Here is a 26,767-nt window from a genome sequence, read left to right on the forward strand (position 1 = left end):
TTCTACATGTGCAAGGAGATGCTTTTTATTGATTCCTCCCTCCCGCAGTACTCCAAAGCACATCCCAAAATGCTGCTTCAGGGGGATGGGGGAGAGCTTAGAAAGGAATCAGAGGTCACCTGTGGGGGGATCAGCACCCACCCTTGCATCTAGGAGGAATTTTTCCTCCCTTCAAACTACTAATTGCAAAGCAGGATGTCTAGTGTTTAATAGTAAAAACCAAACGGTGTTGAAGGGTTAAGCCTCCTCTTCCTTCTTTGCATGGCCCTGAGGCAAATTGAGGTTACACCAGCATACAATTTACATTTGATGGACATACTAACACATGATTTGTATCTGTTTTGTTTAACTCTTACCCACATGTTAGTGGGAATGGGATACACTCATGCCAAGAAGGAAACTTTGAAGTTACTTGCTTATCACAAGAAAGGCATGGGATTTGTGGGGATGCAGATTCACAGCTGAATAATTTGGAAACTCCAAGGGACACTACAGACAACTCACAGATTTTTATCATTTGGACTCCTGTAGTTTCTGCCAAAGAATGTTGGGAATTGTAATTCAGTGCGGTACTAAAAATTTTGTTTAAAACCTTATCCCTGCTCCCCTGACTAGGATTTCCTCAGAAGAGAGGACCACTTTGTGCACAAAGAAAACATTTCTCGCCTTAATAGTGGTTTCCTAGCTTTGCATACACAAGGTACCAGGTGCAATTCCCAGTTAAATTATCTCTAGTATAAAGGGCATCGGGAAACACCTTTCTTAGTTTGGAGACCTTAAAGAGTACCTGCTAGACAATCCTGGCCAAGGTGGACTAATGGCCAAACTCGATTGAAGGCAAAGTAAAACAAATCAAGAGGCAGTTTTATGAGTTTATTCCAAAGCTTGTGAGTCACACTTCACTTCTTCAGATGCATTTGTGGATTGGGTTTTTTACAGACTTTTATAGCCAAAATCACAGACAAAGTAGTGGGAGCTGGGAGGAGTTATAGCAGAAAGAGACCTCTTGTAAATCGTCCAGGAGTGAGTCCCTGTGTAAGGGATTAGAACAGATGTAATTGTTGCACTTAATGAATAATAAGAGTGGTCAGAGGTTCCAGCAACCCGTAGAGTGTAGTTGCGGACAGATAAACACTTTACCCTAAGGTCCTTTTATGCAAGGCTCTTGCAAGTCATGAAGTTCTAGTGTGGGCTCCTCTCTATCTGTAACAACAGAAAATCTCTGGCAGGCATAGTGGTTTCGATCAGTTGGACATGTTCTTTCTTCCTGGCCAAGTTCTACACCTCTCAGGAACCTAAATTGAGTTTGAGAGGAGCCTCCATTTGCTTCATGGATGCTGTATGGCAACCCTTGTTGTGAAGCACATGTCTCCCTTTCAAACTTTGTGCATGCCTCTTTTTGTTTCCATTCTGAGCGCTGATCTTCCAGCACTGGCCCTCTATCAGAACATAGTCAACAGAAATGTCAACAACAAGCCGCTCGTGTTTGCCCCGTTCGTCCACCTGATATTTGCTGTGGATGCTATCTAGTTGCTAGCATTTAGATACAGTATTTGGAAGATGGATAAAGCATGTGGCTTATGGATAAGACATGTGGGCAGTTTTATTCCCGTGCCTCTGCCAAGGGAGGTGAGGCCATCAGTGAAGTTCTTGGAAAGGAGGCTACATGCAAACAGAAATACTGCACAAAAGTCAATATTAACTCTTGTTTCAAATTAAACATGCAGCCGTTGGCTAAGGCAGGAGGTCTTAGGTCGTGGCCCATTATAGCAGAAACCCGAAGCATGCATATACATTGAGAAGAGTCATTGGACTCCTAGTTTCCCAGCTCAGTGGGGAACATAAGAGGAGCCCTGATGGATCAAATGAGTGGCTCGTCTAGTCTAGCATCCTGTTTCACACAGTGGTCAGCAAGGTCATTCTAACTGTGCTTATAAAAACATAGCATATCATGGCAAAGGTTAAACTAGACCATTTTCCCTGATATGTTAGTTTTCTGTGTGGAGGGGATTTTTTACAGTATGAAAGACCATTCAGTCTTATGAGCTCCTGCCTGTAATGGGAAATGATATAGCTGAGGTGCTAGTAGATACAAACTAAGCACTTGATGGAGGCACCAGTACTAGGGTTTGCGTTAACAATAACTTCTTACGGGTGGTTTCTTGCAACTAAAACTCATCTGGTAACTATGGCTGATTCCGTACACGTTGGATAATGCACTTTCAATGCATATCATTAATTGTTTGAGGTGGATTTTTTGTTCCACACACCAAAAAATCAGTTCCAAATGATCTGAGGATTGGAAGTGCATTATCAAACATGTGCGGAATTACTCAATGACTCTGACCCAATCTGCTTTCCCAAGCAGTACCTACATCTAAAACCTATATTCTTATTATTTGTAAAAGATTGAGATTATTAATTATTTTTATCATCATTCATTAGCATAAAAAGTGCCTTGGAAGTAATTTTATTGAGGTTTTCAACCACATTTTGGGAGAGATTAGGCTATGGAAGAGGCCATTAAAAGAACTTCTTGACTGTGGATTTGAACCCTGATTTCCTTTTTTTCTTGGCCTTCTAGGGTTACCAGTCTCCAGGTGGTAGCTGGAGATCTCCTGGAATTACAACTGATCTCCAGGCCATAGTGATCAGTTCCCCTGGAGAAAATGGCTGCTTTGGAAGGTGAACTCTATGGCATTATTCCCTGCTGGGTTCTCTCCCCTCCCTAAACTCCACCCTCAAAAAGACCAGCACTAGATCCAAACATTCTGAAGGAGCAGAGATGTAAGAACTCGGACAATCATGCATTTTGAGTTGTTCCTATGGTCCTCCAGGGCAGGAAAAACCCCGCCTAGAATGGCCCCATTAAATACATTGTCCTAGGGATTCTTTCATGCACTGCAAAGAATTATGAGTCAGTTATTCCAAACAGCAAGTATGGCTCAAGATGGGTAACCATGTTAGTCTGACTATAGCAGCAGAAAAAAAGCAAGAGTCCAGTAACACCTATAAGACTAACAAAATTTGTGGTAGGGTATGAGCTTTTGTGAGCCACAACTCACTTCTTCGGATACAGCTAGATACAGCTAGGAAGTATGGAAAAGGCAGAAAACCAGAACAATGAAGAGGAATGACAACCACATTATTCTTGTAGGATTGTTAACAAGATATGATTATATCGGGGGTAGTAGATGAGAACGAGGGATAAGCATGAGAGCATTACATGGTGCTGTCAGCGCAGAAAATGAACATCACTTAAGCAGCGGTCATTGCATCCAGCCAGCAAATGAGAGACTTCTGAGTTTTCCGACTGAAATCCTGGCATTCAACGAGAGTTGGCACAGGCTTTGTGGTACTTCTATGAGTCAAAGAAAAACTAGCATTTAAATGAGGGGGGAGAGATTGGAAGTGGGGAGAGAAAGCGATTCTTGAACTTCCTCATCAGGAATCATCTTTGCCGTTTCAGTCTCTTTCCGTATGAAAACGTACGTGGAGCTTGCCAGCAGAGGAAGGTTCTTATGCTGGGGCATCTTCAAGAGCTCGCGAGCCAAGGTTTGCGGCTTCTTGACTTGCTCTTTCCTCTGCTGTGTGTTTGTTCCCTCCTGCTCACGATGTTTAAACTGCTTCCCCATTCAGGTAAGACACGAGAGGATGTAGTTCTTGAGCTACAGTGGTTGGATGGGTTTTCAAGTGGTACTTAACAGAAGGAGCCAAGTAGCTCAGCCAAATCTCTATGTTTTTTTTTAAAAAAAAAACCTTCCAAGATTGTAGCTTGGTTTGGCTGAAGACACTCCCTTGTCCGTATCTCTCAATTGAGAAGGATCTTCTCCCGTACACAGCTGTTCAGGATGGCCTCTCACCTCCAGAATCTGGGGCCACCTACACATCAGTCTCTCTAAGCAGGTGGAAACAGCTGTGTTCCAGGGGGGTGCACAGACAGAGGGACTCCTCAGAACCGTCCGAACTCTCCGCCTTAGCCATCAGAGCCTTGTCCTCAGCCAAAAACCCGGACACCTGGGAAGTTGAATCAAAGGCCTTTTTTTGCAAATCAGGAGAATCTCCAGAAACCTGTGCGGAAAGGAGACAAATGCAAAGAATAAGGCAGGGCTAAGAAATCCAGTCACCTTCACTGCCACCCATCAGCAAGGCTGCATATATCCCAGGATGATGTGCTCATGGTATATCCCAGGATGATGTGCTCGTGGTGCACAAGCATGGAATCTTGTGTTGGCTAGAGAAATTAGCATTTGGGGGGTGTACACAATGTTTCTTTAAACAGCAGCCACTATGAACTGGAAGAACATTCACCACATCCCGGCCTGACCCCCTACAGGGTTATGTTTAGGGGGAAACAAGTTCTGCAGATTTACCGAAGTAGTCAACTGTGCGCTTTCGTGATCAGTTGGTGGCTGCAATGTCAAAATCTCTGTCTTGACAAACCCTGCGTTTAAAAGTTCTGCAATCTTTTTTTTTTAATACCATATTTCTGTCCAAGACTGAGCTCAGGAAAAATTCATCTGTTCTATCTGTTTGCAGCAGTAGCTGGCTAAGTATGAGGTTGATTGGCTAGTGACTGTGATGTCATGATCACACCACTCCGGATTTGAAAATATTTTTATTTAAAAAAAAATATGCGCCATCAATTTGTAAAAATCTCAAATAATCTTCAGATTGCATAAAAGATATACATCCGGTGCTATATAAAACCTTTTAAAAGCCCACCTAAAACATGGAGATGTCTGTGTTTATATCACTGGCTGGAACCTTCCATTCCAGTGTTCTCCCACAATATACCCCCACTCCAGTTTTCCACTCCATTCACCTTGGAGAAAGGTTTCTTCGCCTCCGGTGAGACTGAAGAGGTCTGCTTCATGATATCCCACCACAGGACACCTGGCTGCTTGGTGCATCTTTTTGCAGGACCTGAAATAAAACCTAAGAAAGTGAGGGAGGAAATCTGGGCAGATCACAAAGTCTAGACCTGCCAGAGGCTTTGGCAGCTGCCCTGCCAATGACCTTGTTAACTAGCAGAATGACTCACTGGTTTTGGCAATGAACAGAAGTACTCAGTCCCTAGCATCCATCTCAGCCTGTCTATTTTCATGGGCCTCTCTGGTGCAGAAACAGAGATGGGTTGACCAAAGGTAACTGATTTGAGGAAGGGATACTACACAGTTGAAATACTTCCTTCTCCTTGAAACTGATTGCTAGCCAGGTTTTTTTAAAGAAAGATCAATGAGACAGGCTCCATCCATCAGCTTATAATAGTAACATTTCAAAAAGCTTCGCAACTTATATGGAAAAACTGCAGCTTTCTGATATAACACCTACAGAACTGCAAAAGATGGCGTTACTTGGAACAGTGTACATATTGCACCGATACCTGGCTGATACTTAGGTCTCTGGTGGAAACTCGTATCAGCTCAGCAAGACCAATCAATGATAACATGTGATCTTTATTTATTATTTATTGTGTTGTGTGAAACTCAAATGATGATGATGATAACTGCACTTATATAGTGCTATTCTAGACAGTTTAGTGCCTCACCCAGAGCAGTGAACAAGTTAGTGTTATTATTATCCCCACAATACAGCTGGGGAGCTGGAGCTGAGAGGAGTGGCTTACTGCCCCGCTCTGGGCAGTAACTGTCTAGAAGAGTGGTATATAAGCACAGTTTATTATTATTATTATTATTATTATTATTATTATTACTACTACTACTACTACTACTACTACTACTACTACTACTACTACTACTACTACTACTGCCTATTGAGCCTGCCTATTGAGCTCATGGCAATAGTGGGATTCGAACCAGTAGAGAGCTAATTTGCAGCCGAACCACTTAACCACTGTGCTAAAAAAAGACTGTGAGAGCCAAGCTACAAGTAATGCCTGACACAAGTTGGACACTTGTCAGCTTCCCTCAAGTTTTGATGGGAAATGTAGGCGTTCTGGTCTTGCAGCTTGGCTCTCCATTTAATTGAAGTTTACAGAGAGGCAGTCTATGGGAGGGAGAACATGCGATCGGGAGGGGAGTGCAGGCATTGGGCTCTCACTAGGTGCCCCCCTTCCCCTTTGCTGGGTGTATGTGGGGGGGGGGTTGTAAACTTCAATTAAATGGAGACCAGGATGCCTACACTTCCCATTAAAACTTGAGGTAAACTGACAAGTGTCCAACCTGTGTCAGGCGTCACTTGTAGCTTGGCTCTCAGTACAAAACAATCATAGTCTAACATGCACACACTGCTGAGTACCTGTTAGGCAGCTCACAAAAATCCCTACAATGACGGTGCTCAGGGTTCCCAAGGCGCCGTAGTATAGGTATGACATGGCATAGAAGTCATCTGCAATAGCCGGCCTGCAAATGAAGTGACATCGTAAAAAACACAGGAAACGACCCAGCCAAAGTGTTTGTTAAAATTGTAACTGAGATGCTGTGAAGCAACAGCATTCATACAATCTCATAAAAAAAACATAATATGTATTAACAATTGTCGTGTGATCAGTTGGGTTCAGCGGCTCCTACAGCTACCTCCAATGTCTTCTCTATTCATGTCACCTTGTAACTGAGACAATATTAACAAAGATGTTCAGCATATATTTCAGGCGTTCAAAGGGCTTCCGCAATCCTTTCTATGATGCTTTCCTTGAAAAGTAGGATGCCATTATTGCAGACAGTGGAAGAAGCAGAAGATAAATGCCAGCTGGTATAAAGCTATATGGAGCCCAGTGCTATGCATATCTACTCCAAAAGACATCTCGTTGTGTTCGATGTGATTTACTCCCTAGTAAACTTGCAATGGACTGCAGCCCAGGGAAGTCTGTGACAGATGCAAGATCTGAGTGGTCATTTCCTGGCTCGTGGACCACCATTCTAAATCTGGAAGGTCTGATGCTGTAATATGCCAATATTTCTTTCACTTCCCTGGTGTTCCTGGACATTTGTGGGGCTTCCTTGCTGTTGCTTAGAGGTCACATTTTCTGCCTCCACATGAGGAAAATTGTCTTTACTATGCTGTGGCCTGTGGGTGCGCCACCTTACATGGACTACTGATTCGCACCAGCTAAGGCTTCCCCCCAGACATGGTGACGTGTCTGTTTTCATTTAAAGAGTGGTTTTAGAATCAGGGCTGGATCCTGATTCTTCGGGCCCAGGGCAACCGAAGTCTGGCCTGTTGCATGTGCGCACAGCGCGTGCGAGCTCCTGGCACTGTGTGATGATGGCATTCCATGACACCAGCCACCCCTTGTCCTGCAGGGCAAGCAAATGGCGCGGGTGGCCTTCCAGCCACCCGCGCTGCCACCATCAGCTCCGCAGGACAGGGGGCATGCGACAAGCGCACCCCCTGTCTTGCCACTCGCATGTTCCCAGGGTGGCAGCTGCGCCTGGCGCCCCCTCTTTGGCAGCGCCGGGGGCAGGCTACCCCCCTGCCCCCCCATTGATCTGGCCCTGTTTAAAATAAGAACGCTTTGATTAAAAACAAATATCAGCAGCTGCCTATGTTCAGTTTGGTGTAGTGGTTAAGAGCACGGGACTCTAATCTGGAGAGCCGGGTTTGATTCCTCACTCCTCCACAAAGCCAGCTGGGTGACCTTGGGCGAGTCACAGTTCTCTTGAGCTCTCTTAGCCCCACCCACCTCACAGGGTGATTGTTGTGGGGTAATAATAATAATAACGATGGTTGTTGTGGGTTTTCCGGGCTGTATTGCCGTGGTCTTGGCATTGTAGTTGTAGTCACAGTGTGGAAAAGATGTAGGTCATTTGTATCTACTCTGCTAATGGCGGGAGGCTTCACTGTATCCTGAGGAGGTTCTTTTGCATATGGATTGGTACTTGATGTGCTAATCTTCTCTGCAGGGCTATTGTCAAGGATAGAATGTTTTGTTAGCCTGGTGTTTTTCAGAACTGGCAACCATGCTCGGTTCATTCTTAAGGTTTCTTCTTTCCTGTTGAAGTTTTGCTTGTGCTTGTGAATTTCAATGGCTTCCCTGTGCGCATGGTTGCCAGTTCTGAAAAACACCAGGCTAACAAAACATTCTATCCTTGACAATAGCCCTGCAGAGAAGATTAGCACATCAAGTACCAATCCATATGCAAAAGAACCTCCTCAGGATACAGTGAAGCCTCCCGCCATTAGCATTCCACACCCTGGGAAACTCTCACAGGATGACTCAGCTCAACCCCACCCCTCCTGAGTAGATACAAATGACCTACATCTTTTCCACACTGTGACACTGAGAGATCTCTGTCTTTTGGTGCTACACCTCTGAAGATGCCAGCCACAGCTGCTGGCGAAACGTCAGGAACTACAATGCCAAGACCACGGCAATACAGCCCGGAAAACCCACAACAACCATCGTTCTCCGGCCGTGAAAGCCTTCGACAATACAATAATAATAACACTTTGTAAACCACTCTGAGTGGGCATTAAGTTGTCCTGAAGGGCGGTATATAAATCGAATGTTATTATTATTATTATTCTTACCCCCATATTTCCAACAGGCAACCACAACATCCCTCCTAGGGTTGCCAGCTCCAAGTTGGGAAATTCCTGGAGATCTGGGGGGTGAAACCTGGAGAAAGTGGGGTTTGGGGAGGAAAAAGACCTTTGTATGGCATAATCCCATAAAGTCTACCTCCCAAAGTAGCCATTTTCTCCAGGTGAACTGATCTCTGTGACCTGAAGATCAGTTGTAATTCCGGGAGATCTCCAGCCACTACCTGGAGGCTGGCAACCCTACCCCCTCCTCAAGTGACAGTGCTGTAAGCTCCATCCATCTGATGCCCTCAGAACTGCCCACCCAAGATCCTCCCTGGCACAGGATGGATTTTTCAAGAATATTACCACCCTTGTCATGTTTATATCATCTTGAGAGAAGTCTCCTTTCAGAGACATAACTGGAAATGTAGCAATGTGCTTAAAAGAGGCCAGAGGTAAAGTAAGAGAACTATCATTTATTTAAGAAAGGTGTTCATTATGTAGAGATAAACAGAGTGAATAAATACGAAAAGGAAAGCCAACTGGTCTTATTCAGCTGAGAGTTTTTCAAAGTTAAGAATTCAGAGATACCAGAATGCAAATATGGTCATTTGGGCTTGGTAAAAGGCTTCTATCAGCCTCTGATGATTATCAGCATGATCTCTGACTTCCCATTCAGTAATTTTCTGATTTCCCACCCAACCAGGAAGTCTGGTAGTGGTAACAATTCTGAACAAGGATCCAGTCATAACCTTTCATTCTGGGATGAACATTCAAACATGGAGGCATGCTGAAGTACATTGCCTCTTTCCTTTTCCTTCAAAGGAAGTGACATCATAAGACACAAAGGAAGTGATCCAACAAAAGGGATCCCCAAAGGCATAACCAAGATGTAACAAAGCAACCACATTTGGATGCAGCTGCCTTTTGGGCTCCAAAATGCCCCCACTTTATTACCACTACTGTTTAATAATAACTGAAAAAGGTAATTCTCCTTGCCACTTCCATCTCCCCCTTCCCCGTGTCTCACCTTTCCAAGGGTTCTGAGATGTTTTGTGGGGGCAGCGGCCCAAAGACAACAGTGCCATTCAATCCCTCGGAGGCATTATAGAGCGGGCAGAAGTCTCCATAGGATGGAAGAACACCCATGGTGGCAGGACTTGGTGGGTAGATGGTGCCCCCCACAGCTACCCAGAAGGAGAGCACAAAGCCAACCCCTAGACCAGAGAAAACCCCCTAGAAGGACAAGAGAAATCAAAATTCAGAGGATTAGAGAGTGCTGCTTTGGCCATCACCCACCTGCAGAGGTGTAAATTCAGTCTCAACTCCAGTTACCATGTATAATCCCAATTGTCCAGTCCCTCTCAAATATCTGTCTTTGGATCTGAGAAATGCCTATGTATTTATTTAAGTGCCATCAAGTCGCGACTGACTTATGGTGACCCTAGCAAGCGGGTTTTCAGGGCAAGTGAGAATCAGAGGTGGTTTGCCGTTGCCTTCCTCTGCAGAGTCTTCCTAGGTGGAAGTACCATCCCAGTACCAACCCTGCTTAGCTTCCAAGATCTGATCAGACTGGGCTATACCACGCAGCCTTCCTTCCCTGAGGGGGGTCTAGTGAACATTTTTTTCTGAGAGCTGAGACCCTGGTGCCTAAAAAACTTTACAAAAGACACCAGATATTGATGCCTGAGCCAGTTGCTATGAGCCCAAGAAGGCCCCAAGCCTCTTCAAAGTGCAACATCCACCTTCCAATACCCTTTTGTTAGACAACGTACAAGATCAAACACCACACTCAAGTAACCTTCCATTTTAGAAACTCACCACTGTGTTGCAAGCAGGTATGAACATCCCCAAGATGAACGCTCCAAGAAGAGGGCCGCTGATAACTCCCATGACTGTGAAGGAACCCTGTGGAGAAATAGAAAAGAAGGCTGTTACCCGAACGGATCAGGGTGAGAAAGAAAGGGAAACTAGGACAGGTCTGTTTGGTTTGGGCCGGATGCGCCAACTGCTCTTAATTTCTTCAGATCCAACAAGTCTGCAGATCAATGAATTCCACGGTGCAGAAATGGGTCGCCCGGATGACCCAGCAATTGAACATCTTCCCTATGGTGAATGGCTAAAGATTTTAGGATTTTTTAAGTTGAGGGAAAGAGAACAGTCAAACAGGGACAGTTAAGGTTGCCAGTCCCAGGTTGGGAGATTCCTGGAAATTTTAAGGGTAGAGCCTAGGAAGAGTGGAGTTTGGGTACAGGAGAGAACTCAGCAGTGTATAATGCCATAGAGTCATTCTAGTAGAGACATCTGACACGTGAAGAACACGTGTCAGGAGATGCAATGGTAGCTGGGGAGGATAGTTTAAAAAGACAGAGCCAGTGGCAGGGCAAAAGCTTTGGAACTGTGTGAAGGGGCTGTGAAATGCCAGAAGAGAAACTTCAGCCCTTTATAACCTCTCAAGGTCCAAGCCCGGCTCTGGAAGGTAGCTCCAGCCCATTTCCATTCTTTGCTGCCCTCTGGAGAGGTAAAATTGACAGAGTCTTTGGGGAGGAAAAGATGAAATTTAAAAACCCTCTAAGGAGCAATCTCTGCCTGCTCTGTCTTTTTAAACTACACTTCCTGGCTAACATTGCATCTCCATACACTTGACAAACACTTGACGAAGCATCTCGGGTAGACAGACTCATAGAGTCTACCCTCTAAAGGCGCCATTTTCTTCAGGTGAACTGATCTCTGTAGACGGGAGATCAGTTGTAATTGCAGGAGATACCCAAGCCCCACCTGGAGGTTGGCAACTGTGGAGACAGGTAGAGGTTTATAAAATGATGTATGATGAGGGGAAAGTGAAAAAGTCACTCCCCCCCCCTTGCTCTTTCATAACATGAGAATTCAGGGTCACCCAATTACAGAGACAACAAAGAGAAGTATATTTTTCATACAATGAATAATTAATTTACAGATTTGCAGCAATAAGGTGCATTGATGGCCATTGGTTTCAATGGTGCTAAAAGGGGAGGAGAGATCTATAGAAGCTGGTATGTAATCAGGACAAGGTAATGCTAGCAAAAAAGATAAACCTATACACAGCATTAGTCCACTTGCTTCTTTTGCATGGATAATGTTTACCTGTAGCACACCGCCTCCTAGTAACGAGGACATCGCCGCAACAGTAATGCATGATGTACCGTAGATCAGGGCTGGGGAAAAAAAACAATTTCCTCCATCAAAATTTGCAAAGAAGTTGTGTTTTTTTTCATTGAACACACTGTGCAATTCCCGTGTTATCAGAATTGCAGAGGGACCAAACCCAGGGGAACTACATCGGAACCATTCCTCTAATCTCAGAACTGGCCTAGAAAATTCTTTCATGTGGTTATGCATGGGCTCATAATTTACCCTTTCTACTCTGATGTTTGGACCCAAGAAGAACCCCGGACCTAACCCCTTTTAATCAAGTCAGTCCATTCATGGTCAGGTGATTCCCATCAAACCACGGGTTGGTCCATTCCTCTATACATTTTGCCACCCCTCCTTAGTCTAAACTAGTGCCAATCACAAGCTAGTTGCTGCACACTGCACCGTAGAGTCAAGACTCTTTAGTCTGCCCTTAACAGCATGTTGGTCTACATTATCTGATGATGGAGAAGGCAGGGAACATGAGGAATAGCTGTGAGATATGCAGTACCTGTAAAAGCTGAAAGGCCCACCTGGTGCCAGGATCGCTGGTGCAAATGTCAACACAGCAACCGCAACACCAGCTGGCCCTAGCGCATGGTGCACAATGCATACTTCACTTGCACATCAGAGTACAGTCAATAAGACACCAAGTCTTGTGGATTGATGCAGCTCTCATGAGCTTGAATGTGCATTTGAGATTCAACAGCACGCAACTTGGCAAAGATACACCCACACCATCCTGGATAAGAAAAGACTTCTCTACCAAGCTTGGTGCATTGCCCACTCTCCTGCTAGCATGCAAATTCTTCCTTCCTTCCTTCCTTCCTTCCTTCCTTCCTTCCTTCCTTCCTTCCTTCCTTCCTTCCTTCCTTCCTTCCTTCCTTCCTTCCTTCCTTCCATTGTGGCACACCTCCCACCTTGAATATTGTCTCCATTATGTATTTCATCTGCACAGTTTGTGAACTAGCACATCTCCACAGGTAGCCAAATGACGATCCCCCCCCCGCCTTAGACCTCCCCAAACCCTGCTCCATTCCCAATGGAAAGGGAACGCTGCGCTACTGTCTTCACTCACAGAGCCCTTTGGAGATGAGGGTGAGTTTCCGCGGTGACAAGTTTGGCATGGAAGGCTTGATGAGGTCCTCCACCGTGACTGCAGCCATGGCATTGATGCTGGTCGAAGCTGTGCTGCAGGGGCAAGATCAGGCGTCACAACCGCTGCTTATACGTTAAATGCCATTGCAAGTGCAACACCAAGCAGCAGACACACACACAAAACACCCAAGCATCAAATTTGTATCCAATTTCATTAGCAGAGTCCTAAAAATGAAAAGATGCTCAATCCTGAGCGTAGAAAAGCCATATTGGAAACTGGAAAGTTCAGACTGAAAAAACGCAGCCGCCAAACTGGATAAAATTCCAAGCAGATGTCCTCATGGCCACTGGCATATCTGGATGGGGCGCTTTAAACATAGCCGGGTTGCATTGCAAGACTTTCTCCACCTGGAGCTGTCTGAGAGCCAAAGTTGCCCAGACCTGACAAGATAAGTTCCCCAGACCACCACCCCCTCCAATTGCACCCTTTGCCCCTCAGCCTTTGGTTTAAAAACACCACTCAGTTCCTTCCCTTTTTAACGCTAATCCATACTTACCTCAGAGTCCCACTGTATGCACAGGCCAGGAAAAGGCCAGGAACCCCCGGGTATTTTTCAAAGATATCCAAGACCAGATAAGGCATGTACTGAAAGAGAAGACAAGTGCGTTTTAGAGAAGGCCAAGAGGGATGGGTGTCTACTGAGAGGATACAGGTTGATGATTTCCCCATAATGCATTGCAAGACCATCTCTGCAGTGTGAGAAGGGGCCTCCTTCCTTCTCGCTTTAAGCAGGTTTTCTGGAGGCCCAGAAAATTCTGCCGCTATCCTAAATATGCTAAATCAACCCAGAGAGTACCTGATCAGGTGCAGAGATGTGCCCAGCCAAGAGAGGGTCGCAGTCCTTGTAGAGAGCAAACATCACAATGCCACAGCCCACAGCACTGGAGACTATGAAGAAGAGGCCCACTTGATTGACCATAAGAGCTCTGGAGGGAGGGGAGAGAAAGGGGAAGCAGGCAAAGAGAAGGAAAGGGGAAGAGGAATTAAGGCAAGACCATTATTTTCATCTTGGCAAAACCTGCTTGGTACTCTTCACAAGATGTTTACAAGAGGCCTGAAGATCAGACCTGAACCATACACACGCATACACTTCAACATCCAACGTGATGAAGAGTACTGGAGAACTCAAAAGCTTGCGCATTGTGTGTTATTTTGATGGGTCTTAAAAGGCATGCTGTGGTTTGAGGTTTAGGGTTTTGTTTTGGTCCAATACGGGATCCAAAAACATTGAACAGCTTCAAAAATGAAAGGGCACTTCAAAAACGAGGCGGTAAATCTAACACGATCATAAGAAAATAAGAGGTGCCAACCCTCCTGGATCAGACCAGAGATGTATCTAGTCCAACATCCAGTTTCATGCAGTGGCCAGCCACTTGTCCTTGGGAGCCAACACAGAGCACAGAAGCCAAGAATTTCCCAGCAAGGCTGCTCTGGTTGTTGCACCTAATATTCTAGGGATTGAACCTGGAGCTTTCTGGTGCAAAGCAGGGGCTTTCCCCCTGCAGTATGGCCCCTTCCTCACTATAAATTAAGCACAACCTTGCTTGAATCTAGCTCAGCATGATTTTTTCATAGCAGAAGCAGTTCTCCTGAGTCTCAGGCAAAGAAAAAAAAATTCTCTGAGAGTCTTTACATAGAATCACAGAATCACAGAGTTGGAAAGGGCCATACAGACCTTCTAGTCCAACCCCCTGCCCAATGCAGGACGAGCCTAAAGCATCCCTGACAAATATTCATCCAGCCTCTTCTTGAAAAGTGCCAGTGAAGGGGAGCTCACCTCCTCCCTAGGCAGCTGATTCCACCTTTGTACTACTCGGACCGTGAAAAAGTTGGTCCTAATATCCAGCTGGTACTTTTCTGCATGTAATACATGAGACATCTTACACAAGGACACTCAAGTGAAGGGGGAAGTATAGTTTTAAAAGGCAGAGCCAAAGGCTCTGTCAATTTCACTTGTCTACACTAGGGTAGTTTTAAAAGACAGAGCAGGAAGAGATCGCTCCTTGGAGGGTTTGTTAATTTCATCTTTGCCTCCCCAAAGGGAAGGTAAAACTGACAGAGCCTTCCAGAGGCAAGGATGAAATTAACAAACCCTCTGAGGAGTGATCTCCACCAGCTCTGTCTTTTTAAACTACCTTCCTGTAGAGAGGTGAAATTGACAGAGCCTTTGGCTCTGTTTTTTTAAACTATGCTTCCCGGCTAACAATGCATCTCTCTTCACTTGAGTGTCCTCGTGTAAGATGTCTTGTGTCTCAGATGATTCTGAGGCTCAACCTGAAACTTTCTGCGTCTCCACAGCATATACCCAACTCCTGAACTATGGCCTGTCCTCAAAACACCCTTAGAAGACACATGAATTCTGCAATGGGCATTTTTTCATAAACCAGCCTTCTCTTTCCCTAAATTTCTTTGGAGTTTGCAAATGCCAGACAGTTAGGAAAAAGCAGCAGGCCAGGAGGGCCTAGTATATACATTGCAATATTTTGAAGTGGAGGTTACTTCCATATAGGAATGACTACTGTAATTCGCACAAAGATGAAAAGAATTAGTTTGTACGTTCTTCACATGTGACTACGCATGGGTTACAGGTCCCCTTCTAGGCAGGATGTCTTTTAATATTCCCTGTCTTCTAATATTCCCTGCAGCTGGCAGCCCCAGATTACCTTTGACCCACTTCACAAGGTCTTGACCCGGCCCAGCCTAGCCTGCTGCGCTGATAGCTGCATGCGTGTTCTGAGCAGGGTGGAGTGCCAGAGAAAACACTGGAGGGAGCCCGAGGGTTATCTGGGTTGGTGAAAAGCACAACTTGATTCTACAGAGTTGTCTAGGGTGGAAGGCCAAGGAACACAAACACTGCGGCTGTCTTTGGCACACAGCCCAGAGACGCTACAAAAGCCTCAGGAGCAGCTTATCAAATCATGCACGGAAACCACCAGTTTGAGGAACATGGTCACGCCAGGGCGCCATGCACGTTCAAGTCACTCAAGGCTGCTCTCTCCAATATAAGACTCAGGACAAGAGGAAACCCACATAGTCTCAGGGCCAAGCTACAAGTGACGAATGACACTTGAACAGCAAGTGTATTTCTCCCTGTTCACTTGCCTTTCACTCAATCCACTTGCTGTTCAAGTGTCATTCATCACTTGTAGCTTGGCCCTCACTCGTCTTGACCACAACTTCATCCCATGTTTTAGGATAGGAGATTAACAAACATGAGTGATGGGTCAGGATGAGATGCTCCCAGGGCAAAATAGGACTTTTGGACCAGGAGCACTATTGAATTTCACATTTGCTGGTTTGACATGAATATTCCTCTTTGGCTCTTGCTGTACTAATAGAACCCACAGGTTCCAAAACCTTTCCCATAAAAACACCATTTTTCATATATTCAACTTATAAATGACATAGAATGACAAGTTAAATTGCGTAAAAATATAGTATGGAAAGTTATGTGCCATCAAGTTGCCTCCAACCTATGGCAAACCTATGAAGGAAAGACCTCCAAAACATCCTATCATTAACAGACTTGCTCAGAGCCTGTAAACTGGAGGACCTGGTTTCTTTTATTGAGTCAAGCCATCTCATTTTAGGTCTTCCTCCTTTCCTACTGCCTTCCACTTTTCCTAGCATTATTGACTTTTCCAGAGAATCTTGTCTTCTCATGATGTGACCGAAGTACCATAGGCTTAGTTTTGTCATTTTAGCTTCTAGGGAGAATTCAGGCTTGATTTGATCTAGTACCCACTTATTTGTCTTTTTGGCTGTCCATGGTATCCGCAAAACTCTCCTCCAGCACCACATTTCAAATGAATCAATTTTGGAAAGAAACCATATGGATAGAAACCATTTGAAAATGAATGGACTGAGATCGTTCACAGTGAGTGGAAACAAAGAGAAAAGAAAAATACATATTTGTCCACAACTAATTTAGATCTTTCTGGTCCAATTCCAGTGTAGGGCTGGTTCAAAGAACTTTGTCATCTCAAGTAAGGTACACCCATCACCTTCTGGGCCCACACCACCACCTGCTGGTTCCACCAGTGTTGTCACAGGGGTTTTGCTGGGATCTGGCTGGTGGCAGTGCAAGGTCAGAAAGGGATGCCAATAGTTTGCCAGCTCTGGGTTGGGAAATTCCTAGATATTTGGGAGTTGAGCCTGGGGAGGGGAGGATTTGGGGAGGGGAGGGACCTCAGCCTAGTATAATGCTACAGGGTCCACCCTCCAAAGCAGCCATTTTCTCTAGCATCTCTGTAGCCTGGAGGTTAGTCATAATTTCAGGAGATCTCCAGGCCGCACTGGGATATTGGCAACCCTATATGCCAGTTCCCTCCCATACCTCTGTAGGCTCAGAGTCTCTGCAGTTCATTAATGCCCAACTGGTGTTGCTCACCCCCTTTCCCCTACCCCGTGCAGTTTCTTCAGCGCCAGGCTGGAGACCCAGCCCCAATTTACCAAGTAAGTAAATAGATTGCAGCAAAATGTTGGTATACACAAAGGATTTTCCCATTGCGGGAACAGAAAGCAACAGGGAAGGGGATATTTTGAATGGGAAAACCGGACAGGGGTTCAAATCCACTATTCCCCATCCATATTTGTCTTTCTTTTTAAATCATGGACCCAGTGGCTACACTGTATAAAATATTTTTAAAAGGGTATAAAGGGAGAAATGTTGTTTAGCCGTTAGGCGGCTTTAAAGATGGACCAAAAAGAATCATAGAGGAGGAGCGGTTTATTAACTGTTAGTGCCTATGGTGGCTAAATGGAACCTCCATGATTCAATGCACTCTACCTCTGCATAACAATTATTAGAGCAGACAAACAATAGGGAATGCCTATTACACTTGTTTATTTAGTTATTATATTTACAGACTACTTTTTCGCTCAAAGGCAGTTGATGGCAATTTACTTTGTAAGATCAATATTAAATTAACCCTAAACAAGATACTGGTGCCGATATATTTCCCCAGTCTAATTCAGCAGGACTCTTTTACTATTTTATGCATTTATTGTGTGTACCATGATATTTTAAATTGTGTTTTTGTAAATAGGCTTCGATGTCAGACTGGGGCCATTTCCACACAGCCAAAACCTCCGGAAGATCACTCAAAACTCACAGAATGAAGTGTCTTCCTAGTGCAATTTCCCAGCACGATCCCGTTTAATAACGCGATTTCGGACGTCATCGCACCATTAAAGGGGATTGTGCTGAAAAATCGCTCAAGGAAGACGCCTCATTCCGTGAGTTTTGTGCGATCTTACGGGCGTGTGTGAAAACAGCCTGGGTGTAAATGCAGCATTAAGAACATAGTCCTTTACTTCTGCTCTTCTGACTCACAGTTTTGCCTCCTTCTCGGTCTTGCAGGCTACATAGCGCTGAACTTGGGCTTGATTCACGCCGTACATGGAAAGCCAAACCATTGTCCCACCGAAAATAAACGTCCAGAAAGTGTAACGGCTCCGGGGATCAGGATTGAAACTGTATTTGGGGTGGGAGAGAACAAAGAGATGTGAAAGAGTGAAACAGAAGGCTCCCAAACCAATCCCTGATAATGGTTCCCAGAAAAGACCCTGACTCTCAAGGGGTGGAGCATGATAGCTCAAGGGCGGGGCATTGCAAATCAGACCCTGGGGGCTGCGGCACCTCTTTAAAAAGAAATTGCAAGCTTTTCCTTCTAGCCAATCTCTAGCAAGATATTATAAGCTCTGTGTCTTCAGAACAGGTTTATTATGCCTGCGTTGGGCTCAACATCTCAGTCAGTCTTCCTCACTAGTAGAGCAAGAGGGAGAAATCGAGAATGCGTGGACCACCTTTGGAAAGGGGTTTGTGCTAGGGATTTAAACCGAGCCACTTTTTTGGAAAAGGGTGGAAAAGAAGGAACCAGAAGGGTCCTATTGCATTGTGTCGCTCATCCACATATGAAGGCTGGTGTTCTGCATTAAGCAACATTTGGTGTGTTGCATATTTGGATCTGATTACAATACAAGGAAGAGTTGGCTGGGATGGGGGAGAGGCACATTCTCTCACATACATCCAGCAGCAGATTATGAAACAGTGGTGGGAAAGAGTGCACAAATGAGAGAGGCAGTATAGTATAGTGGGCAGAGCATAGGACTAGCATCTGGAACCCCTGCCTTGAAATCCCCACTGAGCCTGTATATTGCCCTGAACTCCTTGGAGGAAGGACAGGCGCACTAGACAGGCAGGCAGACATGGAAACATGCACACAAAATAGGGCAGGAGGTAGGGAGGATATTTTGCATGCACACACATCACAGAATGGTAATCCTGCAAAAAAACCTGAAGTTCATAAAAATTCAAGGTGGAACTAATTACGAAGATAAGAACATACTCGTCGAAGTTGATCCTGGAGTTATTGTACGCAATGCCCAAGACTTTTCCTGGCCCTCCTACCATGAGCGTCCCTTGGATCAAGATGGCAATGAAGCCTGAGAGCATGACGAAAACTTGGAAAACATCTGTCCAGATGACAGCTTTCATTCCACCCTGGAAAGCAGAAGGGAAACTTAGAAACTTGGAAGGACTCTGCTTCAGAAATGCGCTACCTCCAACATTTTATGATTCTGGGAATTGCTGAGTACAAATGTTTGTGACTGGGGTATTTGTGGTGGAGAGTTCCTTAATAGCTAAAATGGAACTTCCATGTTTAGCGACAGTGTACATCTAAATAAAGCCCCGTGGTGCAGAGTGGTAAGCTGCAGTACTGCAGCCCAAGCTCTGCTCACGACCTGAGTTCGATCCTGGCAGAAGCTGGGTTCAGGTAGCCGGCTCAAGGTTGACTTAGAGCAGAACCACAAGTGACAAAAGGCACAGATTGGACACTTGTCAGCTTCCCTCAAGTTTTGATGGGAAATGTAGGCATCCTGGTCTCGCAGCTTCACTCTCTGACTGCTGTCCAATCGCCTTTTCAACTGTCACTTGTCCAACATTCCGCCAAGCTGCCTACATTTCCCATCAAAACTTGAGGGAAGCAGACAAGTGTCCAATCTGTGCCTTTTGTCACTTGTGGTTCTGCTCTTAGCCTTCCATCCTTCCAAAGTCGGTAAAATGAGTACCCAGGTTCCTGGGGGTAAAGTGTAGATGACTGGGGAAGGCAATGGCAAACCACCCCATAAAAAGTCTGCCAAGAAAACATTGTGATGCAACATCCCCCATGGGTCAATAATGACTCGGTGCTTGCACAGGGGGACTACCTTTACCTTTACGTCTGAATATCAGTACCCGGGAGGAAAAAGCTGTGAGAAGCTTTGACATCTGTGCTTTTTGAATGTAGGACTTCTGGAGGCCAGTAGTTGGCCACCATGTGAATCAGGATGCTGGATTAAATGGACCTTTGTTTTGATCCGGCAAAAGCATTTCTGGTGTGTGTGTGTTTAATTAAAAGATAATCAGGCAAATTCATGAAGGAAGAGTTTTTAGCCATGAATGCTGAAAAGAGACTCTAAATGCTGCCCGACAGAACTGGGCAAGAAGAACCAATGGTCTGATTTTGAGTCAGACAGCTTCATATATTTCTAAGCAACTGTCTCCAAGTGATACGCTTCTGCTTTGAATCAGGACACACGCTTCACATGAATACATTCCTAGGTGTAATCCCAGCCACCTCAAAAGAGGTTTGATGTCAGGAGATGGAAGAAGCTCTGCCTGATGCCTTGGGGAAATGCAGTAGAGAACCTTGGGTTTGATGGACTAACAGCGCAATCCTATTGAGAGTTATTCCAGTCTAGGCTATTGGCTTCAATGGGCTCAGACTGGAGTAACTCACCATAGGATTGCACTGTAAAGGTACGACCTGGTGGAAGGCAGCTTCTTAAGTTTGTGTGAACCCGTCAATAATGGAAGATAACCAATCAGAACATGTGCCTGATGGAATGGGTCAAGGAGAACATGTTGGAGGCTGTTGGCCAACAGCCAACATCTGCATAGAGAGCAAATTTTCAAGCACTTCCAGTATACTCACAATGCTGGTGTAGAATGTACAGATGATTCCAGTGGAGAGGAGCGAGGCCCAGATATCTAGTCCGGTCACTAGAGGAATGCAAAGGAATCTTAATGCAGGAGTTTCCCTAGACCTTCCAAAGCTGGGCGCAAAGCCATTTGAAGCAGAATAATTTTATTGACTTGTTTAATTGGCATATATTCATACTCTATTTCTTTTCAGGGATTTCATCTTTTAAAATGGGCCAACTGGCCTGAATCATAGACATTTAGCAGGAGAAAACTTCTGACACTTAAGCCTCATTTTACTTGCAAATTTCTCAAGTTCCTTTCTCGAGCAAAAGGTGTGCAAAAGAGAGAAACAGAAAGAGAGAGAGAAGCTATTCTAGAGTGGATCCAAAGGGAGGTGTTTTGCCATCTTCAAGGCATGGAGCAAGGGTCACTGGGAGTGGGGGGGGGTAGTTGTCAATTTCCTGCATTGTGCACGGGGTTGGACTAGATGACCCTGGAGGTCCCTTCCAACCCGATGCTATGATTCCATGAAGTAGGATTCACTTCTGAGTAACACATGAATTCAAATTTCATGATAGGTCATGGAGCTTACCCTGGTTGAGGATCAAAGCCGGAGCATAGATGACAATTCCAGTGTACAGCATCTGGAAGAGATGAAAGAATAGGAGATTGGAGAATAATGCTGTAAAACAGTCTACTACCTACGACAAACACGAGTAATGTCAAAATCCGAGAACAATGCAAAAATAAATTGCAGAGACGTTAACTACGTTATTCACTTTATAACAGTGCTCTCCTGAACAGTCACGTTTTACACATTCTCTAGGACAACAGGAGTGTGGGAGCATGTATTATTCATGCACTTGGAGACTTTTGGACATGGCTTAGGAGTCGAGCATATGCTTTATATGGTTCAGTCCTCATAATCTCCAATGAAAAGGATCTTAGGAAGCCCGTATTGGGGGAAACGTCTTTCCGGCCTCAGAAAGCTGCAGCAGGTCAAAGCAGGCAGTTCTGAGCTGAACAGAAGAGTGGTCTAACTCAACAGAAGTCATACATTCATAAGCAAAAACCTGCACTTCCTTTAAGCCATAGCTCAGTGGCAGAACTCAAGGGTCTGTTTTCAAACTCCAGTAAATAACAGGATCTAGCATGAGCCCCTGGAGAACCATCTCTGGTCAGAGCAGACTGACTGAGCTAGACCAGTCGTCTGTCTCTGTACAAAGAAGTTTTGCATGGCTTAAATAACAACAATAACAATAACAATATAATGACATTAGATTTGTATACTGCCCTTCAGGACAACTTAACACTCACTCAGAGCGGTTTACAAAGTATGTTGTTATTATTCTTACAACAATCACCCTGTCAGGTGGATGGGGCTGAGAGAGTTCTGAGAGAGCTGTGACTGACCCAAGGTCACCCAGCTGGCTTCAAGTGGAGGAGTGGGGAATCAAACCCAGTTCTCCAGATTAGAGTCCTGCTGCTCTTAACCACAACACCAAACTCTGTTCAAGGCACCCAATGTTCACTGTGGCAATAGTATCTCAGTCAACCTACCGTTGCAATGATGTACTGAATCGTCCCGCACAGGCGAACTTTCTTGGAGAACCTGAGTTCCAGATACTGCCAAAACAAGAACAAGAAAAGGAAGCTGAAATGTAGGCAAACTTATGGACTCTTTGCAAAGGATTTCTGTAGAAAGCTTTTGGCCATGCCTCAAGGAAAAATGGAAATATTTCAAATCGAGATGCTGAACATAATAGAAGGGGGAATTTTACAGTGCCTTTGCCTCCTGGGAATGATTTCTTTGGGTCTGGCTGCCATCACACACCAAATTTTTTTTGACAGTTTCTTAACCTTTGTACCAGCAATGGCCCAGGAATGGCCCAGAAGTCTTTGAGCAAATCCACATGCCCTTGGATTTCAGAAATCGTGCTAGAAAGACGCTATACTTCCAGGTGTTTAGCGAACATTTAGTGCAACGCCGGGATGCTCCAACGGCATGTGGATTTCTTTGCCCAGCGCAAATCATATTTAAATATTTAAGTGCTGCTTTAGACCGCTCCTTTGATTCTGAGCAACTTTTAAAATGTTTTACCCCTACAAACAAACACACACACACACACACACATTAAAATTATATGCACATTATATATATGAATTAAATTTCACCAGGAAGAAGGAGTAACTCTTTGCATCTGAAAAGCAACTAGATAATTCATTTCAATGAACAAAAAGTCATTGGGCAGATCAAATCGTAATGCTGAAATTCCTAAACGAGTTGAGGACAGAATTTGATCAACTTAAGACTTGATCAACTTAAGACGACAACTCAGGAATGTGTATGGCAAGTTACACAATACAAAAATAACTTAAGAGGCTCTGGCTGCACTCTGATAGGGCTGGAGCGGGGGGAGGGGGTTCCCCTGTTCTCTTTCTTGGATTTTTTTTTCTCACTGCATTTTGTTTGTCCTGATTTTTTAACATTATTATCATTGTTACTATCATGATCATCATCTTTATTGTTGTTATTATTATTATTAGATATTATCACAATCCGCCAGATGTTTTGGTCCTTCACCAGCTTGAATGATGGGATCATCTTTCTCATTGTGACACAAGGTGGATTACACAGTGCAAGTCAATATGATCAACAGCGAGGACATTCAATGAACAAATACAATAGAGTATAGGTTGCTGAAATTTGAAAACTAGCATAAATCCAAAGAGATACAGAGATGAAACATTGCTAAAACAAAGCACATGAGAAGCCCTAAAATTAATCCTGGAGTTGGAACTTTTTGTATCTCTCTCTCAACATTACCAACATTTTAATAATCACACACACACCCCAGCAGAAGTAATCTTGAAATAATGTATATACGGACTGATTCCACACACATTGGGTAATGCACTTCCAATCCTCTTTAGAGATCATTTGGAACTGAATTTTTCTAGTGTGAAACAAAAAATCCACTTCCAAACAATAGCTAAAGTGCATTGAAAGTGCATTATCCAATGTGTGCGGAATCAGCCACGGTTCCATACAGATTCTTTGTGTGAGGTGTCTTCCTAGTGCACATAAGCACATGAATAAAACACCATACAAAAACAATCTTGATGCAATTGTAGAAATATTACTTCATGATCTCAGTCTTTCTCACTCTGGGACATACCATCACATCAAGACTGCATCTTTTGACACATTTTTAATTAGTGCAGTGGAAGTAGAAAGAAGCCAAAGAGACGGATGCTATGGATTCGTCCCGGTAGCAATTGCGCTTTTGTCCAGCATCAGGAGCTTTCTCAAGAGACCCAAAGGAGAAGGTTTCAGGTGCCAGAGAAAAGCAACATCACAAGTGGAATTGATCCACAGGACACATCCCAAGAAACCAAAGCCAATAAAACCAGGGCTCATTTTGAGGGGGAATGCACAGGAACGCAGTTCCAGCAGTTCCCCAAAGAGGTCACATGTCAGGTGGCCCCGCCCACCTGACTCTTGGCCATTTTGGGCCTGTTTCAGCCTGGATTGGGGCCGAAATGGCCCAGATTGGGCCTCTGACGGGTGGTGGATCACTCTCCCACTCAGCAGCAGCCCGATCCTGACAATTTTGGGGCCCTTTTCGGCCATTTTCAGCCCCTTTTTGCCATTTTGGGCCCAATTTCAGCCCTGAATGGCCAGAATTGGGTCCAAAACAGTCAGGATAGGTGATGTCAGGGGGTGTGGCATATGCAAATCAGTTATGCGAATGACACACTACCGGTGATTGCAAGGGGTGTGGCATATGCTAATGAGTTGTACTAATGAGTTATGCTAACAAGTTCCTCCAACTCTTTTTCTACGAAATGACCCCTGTATAAAACCTTTCGCCAAACTGAAAAAAATGTGACATGTAAAATGCAGAAATTTAAAAAAATAATAAACTACAAAAGATTTATCAGCTCCACTTTGGAAATACAACCAACGAGGTAATTTGAAGCTCCAGGGACAAAATTGGAAAAGAACTGATAAAAACATTCATAATAATAAACAATTTAGGTGATTCGTAGTGAAAAACATTCTCAGGATGGCGATAATTCTTCAGATTCCAAATTATATCACTGTCCCACAAACAAACAAAAGGGAGCAAGAAATAGAGGAGGAGGAGGAGGAGGAGGAGGAGGAGGAGGAGGAGGAGGGAGTGCCAGTAAGATGGCATCCATCACTGTCCGGCTCAACCAAAAGCCTGGCAAAGTCTGACGAAACTGCATTAGGTCTTTCAGAGTTCCACCAGGTGGGGACTCGGAGCCGGGGCAAAAAAGTAACAAAGCAGCCCACATCCGCGGGACTACTGGATAACAACAGAAGTGCACAGACAGCATACAAAGAAATTAAAAATCGCAAAAAAGTAGACTCATTTCTTTGCTTTTGGTCTATATGCAGATGTTAGAGAGTTAATGTACGCCTCTTCTGGCCATGCATTCAAAGAACTACATCAAATATTAAGGGCAACAAATAAAACTGTAAAATTAATTGCTAAATAAAGTAGCCACAAAATAACCACTCCGACAGGACTGGCAGTAAGTTTAGGATCGGCAAAAGTAAATACTTCACACAATGCCAAATTAGCTCATCGAATGTATTATCACCAGATGTTTTAGAGGGATTTTAAAAAGATGATACAAACACACAGATAAACCAACAATTTTAAGATATAATAGCTAAAAGTGAAACCATGTCCAGAAGCAATATACCTCAGACCAGGGCTTTTTTTCAGAGGGAACGCGGGGGAATGGAGTTCCAGAACCTCTTGAAAATGGTCACATGGCTGGTGCCCCCACCCCCTGATCTCCAGACAGAGGGGAGTTTGGATTGCCCTCCGTGCCGCCAAGCAGCGCAGAGGGCAATCTCAACTCCCCTCTGTCTGGAGATCAGGGGGCGGGGGCACCAGCCATGTGACCATTTTGTCCGAGGGCAACCCACTGAGTTCCACCACCTCTTTTCCCAGAAAAAAAGCCCTGCCTCAGACTACTAATTTTTTTAGTTTCTCATGGGCTAGTAAGCACATTTAGCAGACTGCCAAACTTACGGTTTTAAGAGGAGCATTTAAATGTAAAGATCTGAAAAGATTGGGCTTGCCTGGGCTAACCAAACCAGGACTCCCCTAACATGGACCACCCAAAATGAACCCCTCTCCCTCCACGCTGAGAGATTTTATTATCTCTGTTTGCCCAACCCTCGTGGATCAAATCATTTTTTCCTGAACTTTCCAGGAAGATACAATCTAGCCCCTGGCTCCTACAAATCTCTGTGCCTCTTCTAGGTGTCAGATTCCTCGTATGAGCTAACCATTTCATTGTCTGGTCAGGAAGGCTATTAGTATTTCCAGTGTTTTGGTGGCTTGTGTTTCAGGGAGGCTTGGAAGCAATTGACTTCCCCTTCCCTGCCTGTCTTCAGCCTGGAGTGAGAAAAACTTTAAAAATTTAGTGGAATTCTTTTTCAAGTCCAAACCACCTAACAAAAAGGTATTTCTCCACACCTTTGTTTAATGCTATAAAAGGCTGGACAGTTACAAGTAAGATACTGTCAAATCACAGCCAACATATGGCATCCTTATAGGGTTTGCAAGGCAAGAGATGAACAGGCGTGGTTTGCTCTTTCCTGTCTCTGTGTAGCAACCCTGGACTTCTGTGATGGTCTCCCATCCAAGCACGAACCAAAGTTGACCCTGTTTAGCTTCTGAGGGCCAAACTACAAATGATGCCTGACACTAGTTGGACACTTGTCACCTTCCCTCAAGTTTTGATGGGGAATGTAGGCAGCTTGGCGGAATGTTGGACAAGTGACAGTTGAAAAATACATTGGACAGCAGTCAGAGAGCCAAGCTGCAAGACCAGGACGCCAACATTTCCCATCAAAACTTGAGGGAAGCTGACAAGTGTCCAACTAGTGTCAGGCGTCACTTGTAGTTTGGCCTGAGATTTGATGAAATCAGGCT

At 44.5% G+C, this 26,767-nt stretch overlaps 1 protein-coding gene across 1 annotated transcript in view; it reads right to left on the minus strand.

Moving 5' to 3' along the window:
* Nucleotides 1-858: 858 nt before the first annotated feature.
* SLC5A5 (solute carrier family 5 member 5) overlaps nucleotides 859-26,767 on the minus strand; it is a 40,896-nt gene continuing 14,987 nt past the window's right edge. The window contains exons 2-15 of the mRNA XM_054981601.1: nucleotides 22,347-22,412; nucleotides 21,379-21,430; nucleotides 20,797-20,864; nucleotides 19,168-19,322; nucleotides 18,153-18,293; nucleotides 13,614-13,743; nucleotides 13,314-13,402; nucleotides 12,737-12,849; nucleotides 11,611-11,681; nucleotides 10,309-10,395; nucleotides 9,518-9,723; nucleotides 6,262-6,365; nucleotides 4,826-4,926; nucleotides 859-4,071 (exon numbers count right to left, since the gene is read on the minus strand). Of these exons, the coding sequence (XP_054837576.1) occupies nucleotides 3,883-4,071; nucleotides 4,826-4,926; nucleotides 6,262-6,365; nucleotides 9,518-9,723; nucleotides 10,309-10,395; nucleotides 11,611-11,681; nucleotides 12,737-12,849; nucleotides 13,314-13,402; nucleotides 13,614-13,743; nucleotides 18,153-18,293; nucleotides 19,168-19,322; nucleotides 20,797-20,864; nucleotides 21,379-21,430; nucleotides 22,347-22,412 (1,572 nt within the window). The 3' untranslated portion in view covers nucleotides 859-3,882. The remainder of the gene's footprint in view (nucleotides 4,072-4,825; nucleotides 4,927-6,261; nucleotides 6,366-9,517; nucleotides 9,724-10,308; nucleotides 10,396-11,610; nucleotides 11,682-12,736; nucleotides 12,850-13,313; nucleotides 13,403-13,613; nucleotides 13,744-18,152; nucleotides 18,294-19,167; nucleotides 19,323-20,796; nucleotides 20,865-21,378; nucleotides 21,431-22,346; nucleotides 22,413-26,767) is intronic.

Source organism: Eublepharis macularius, chromosome 5 (assembly GCF_028583425.1).
Source record: "Eublepharis macularius isolate TG4126 chromosome 5, MPM_Emac_v1.0, whole genome shotgun sequence".
NCBI lineage: Eukaryota > Metazoa > Chordata > Lepidosauria > Squamata > Eublepharidae > Eublepharis > Eublepharis macularius.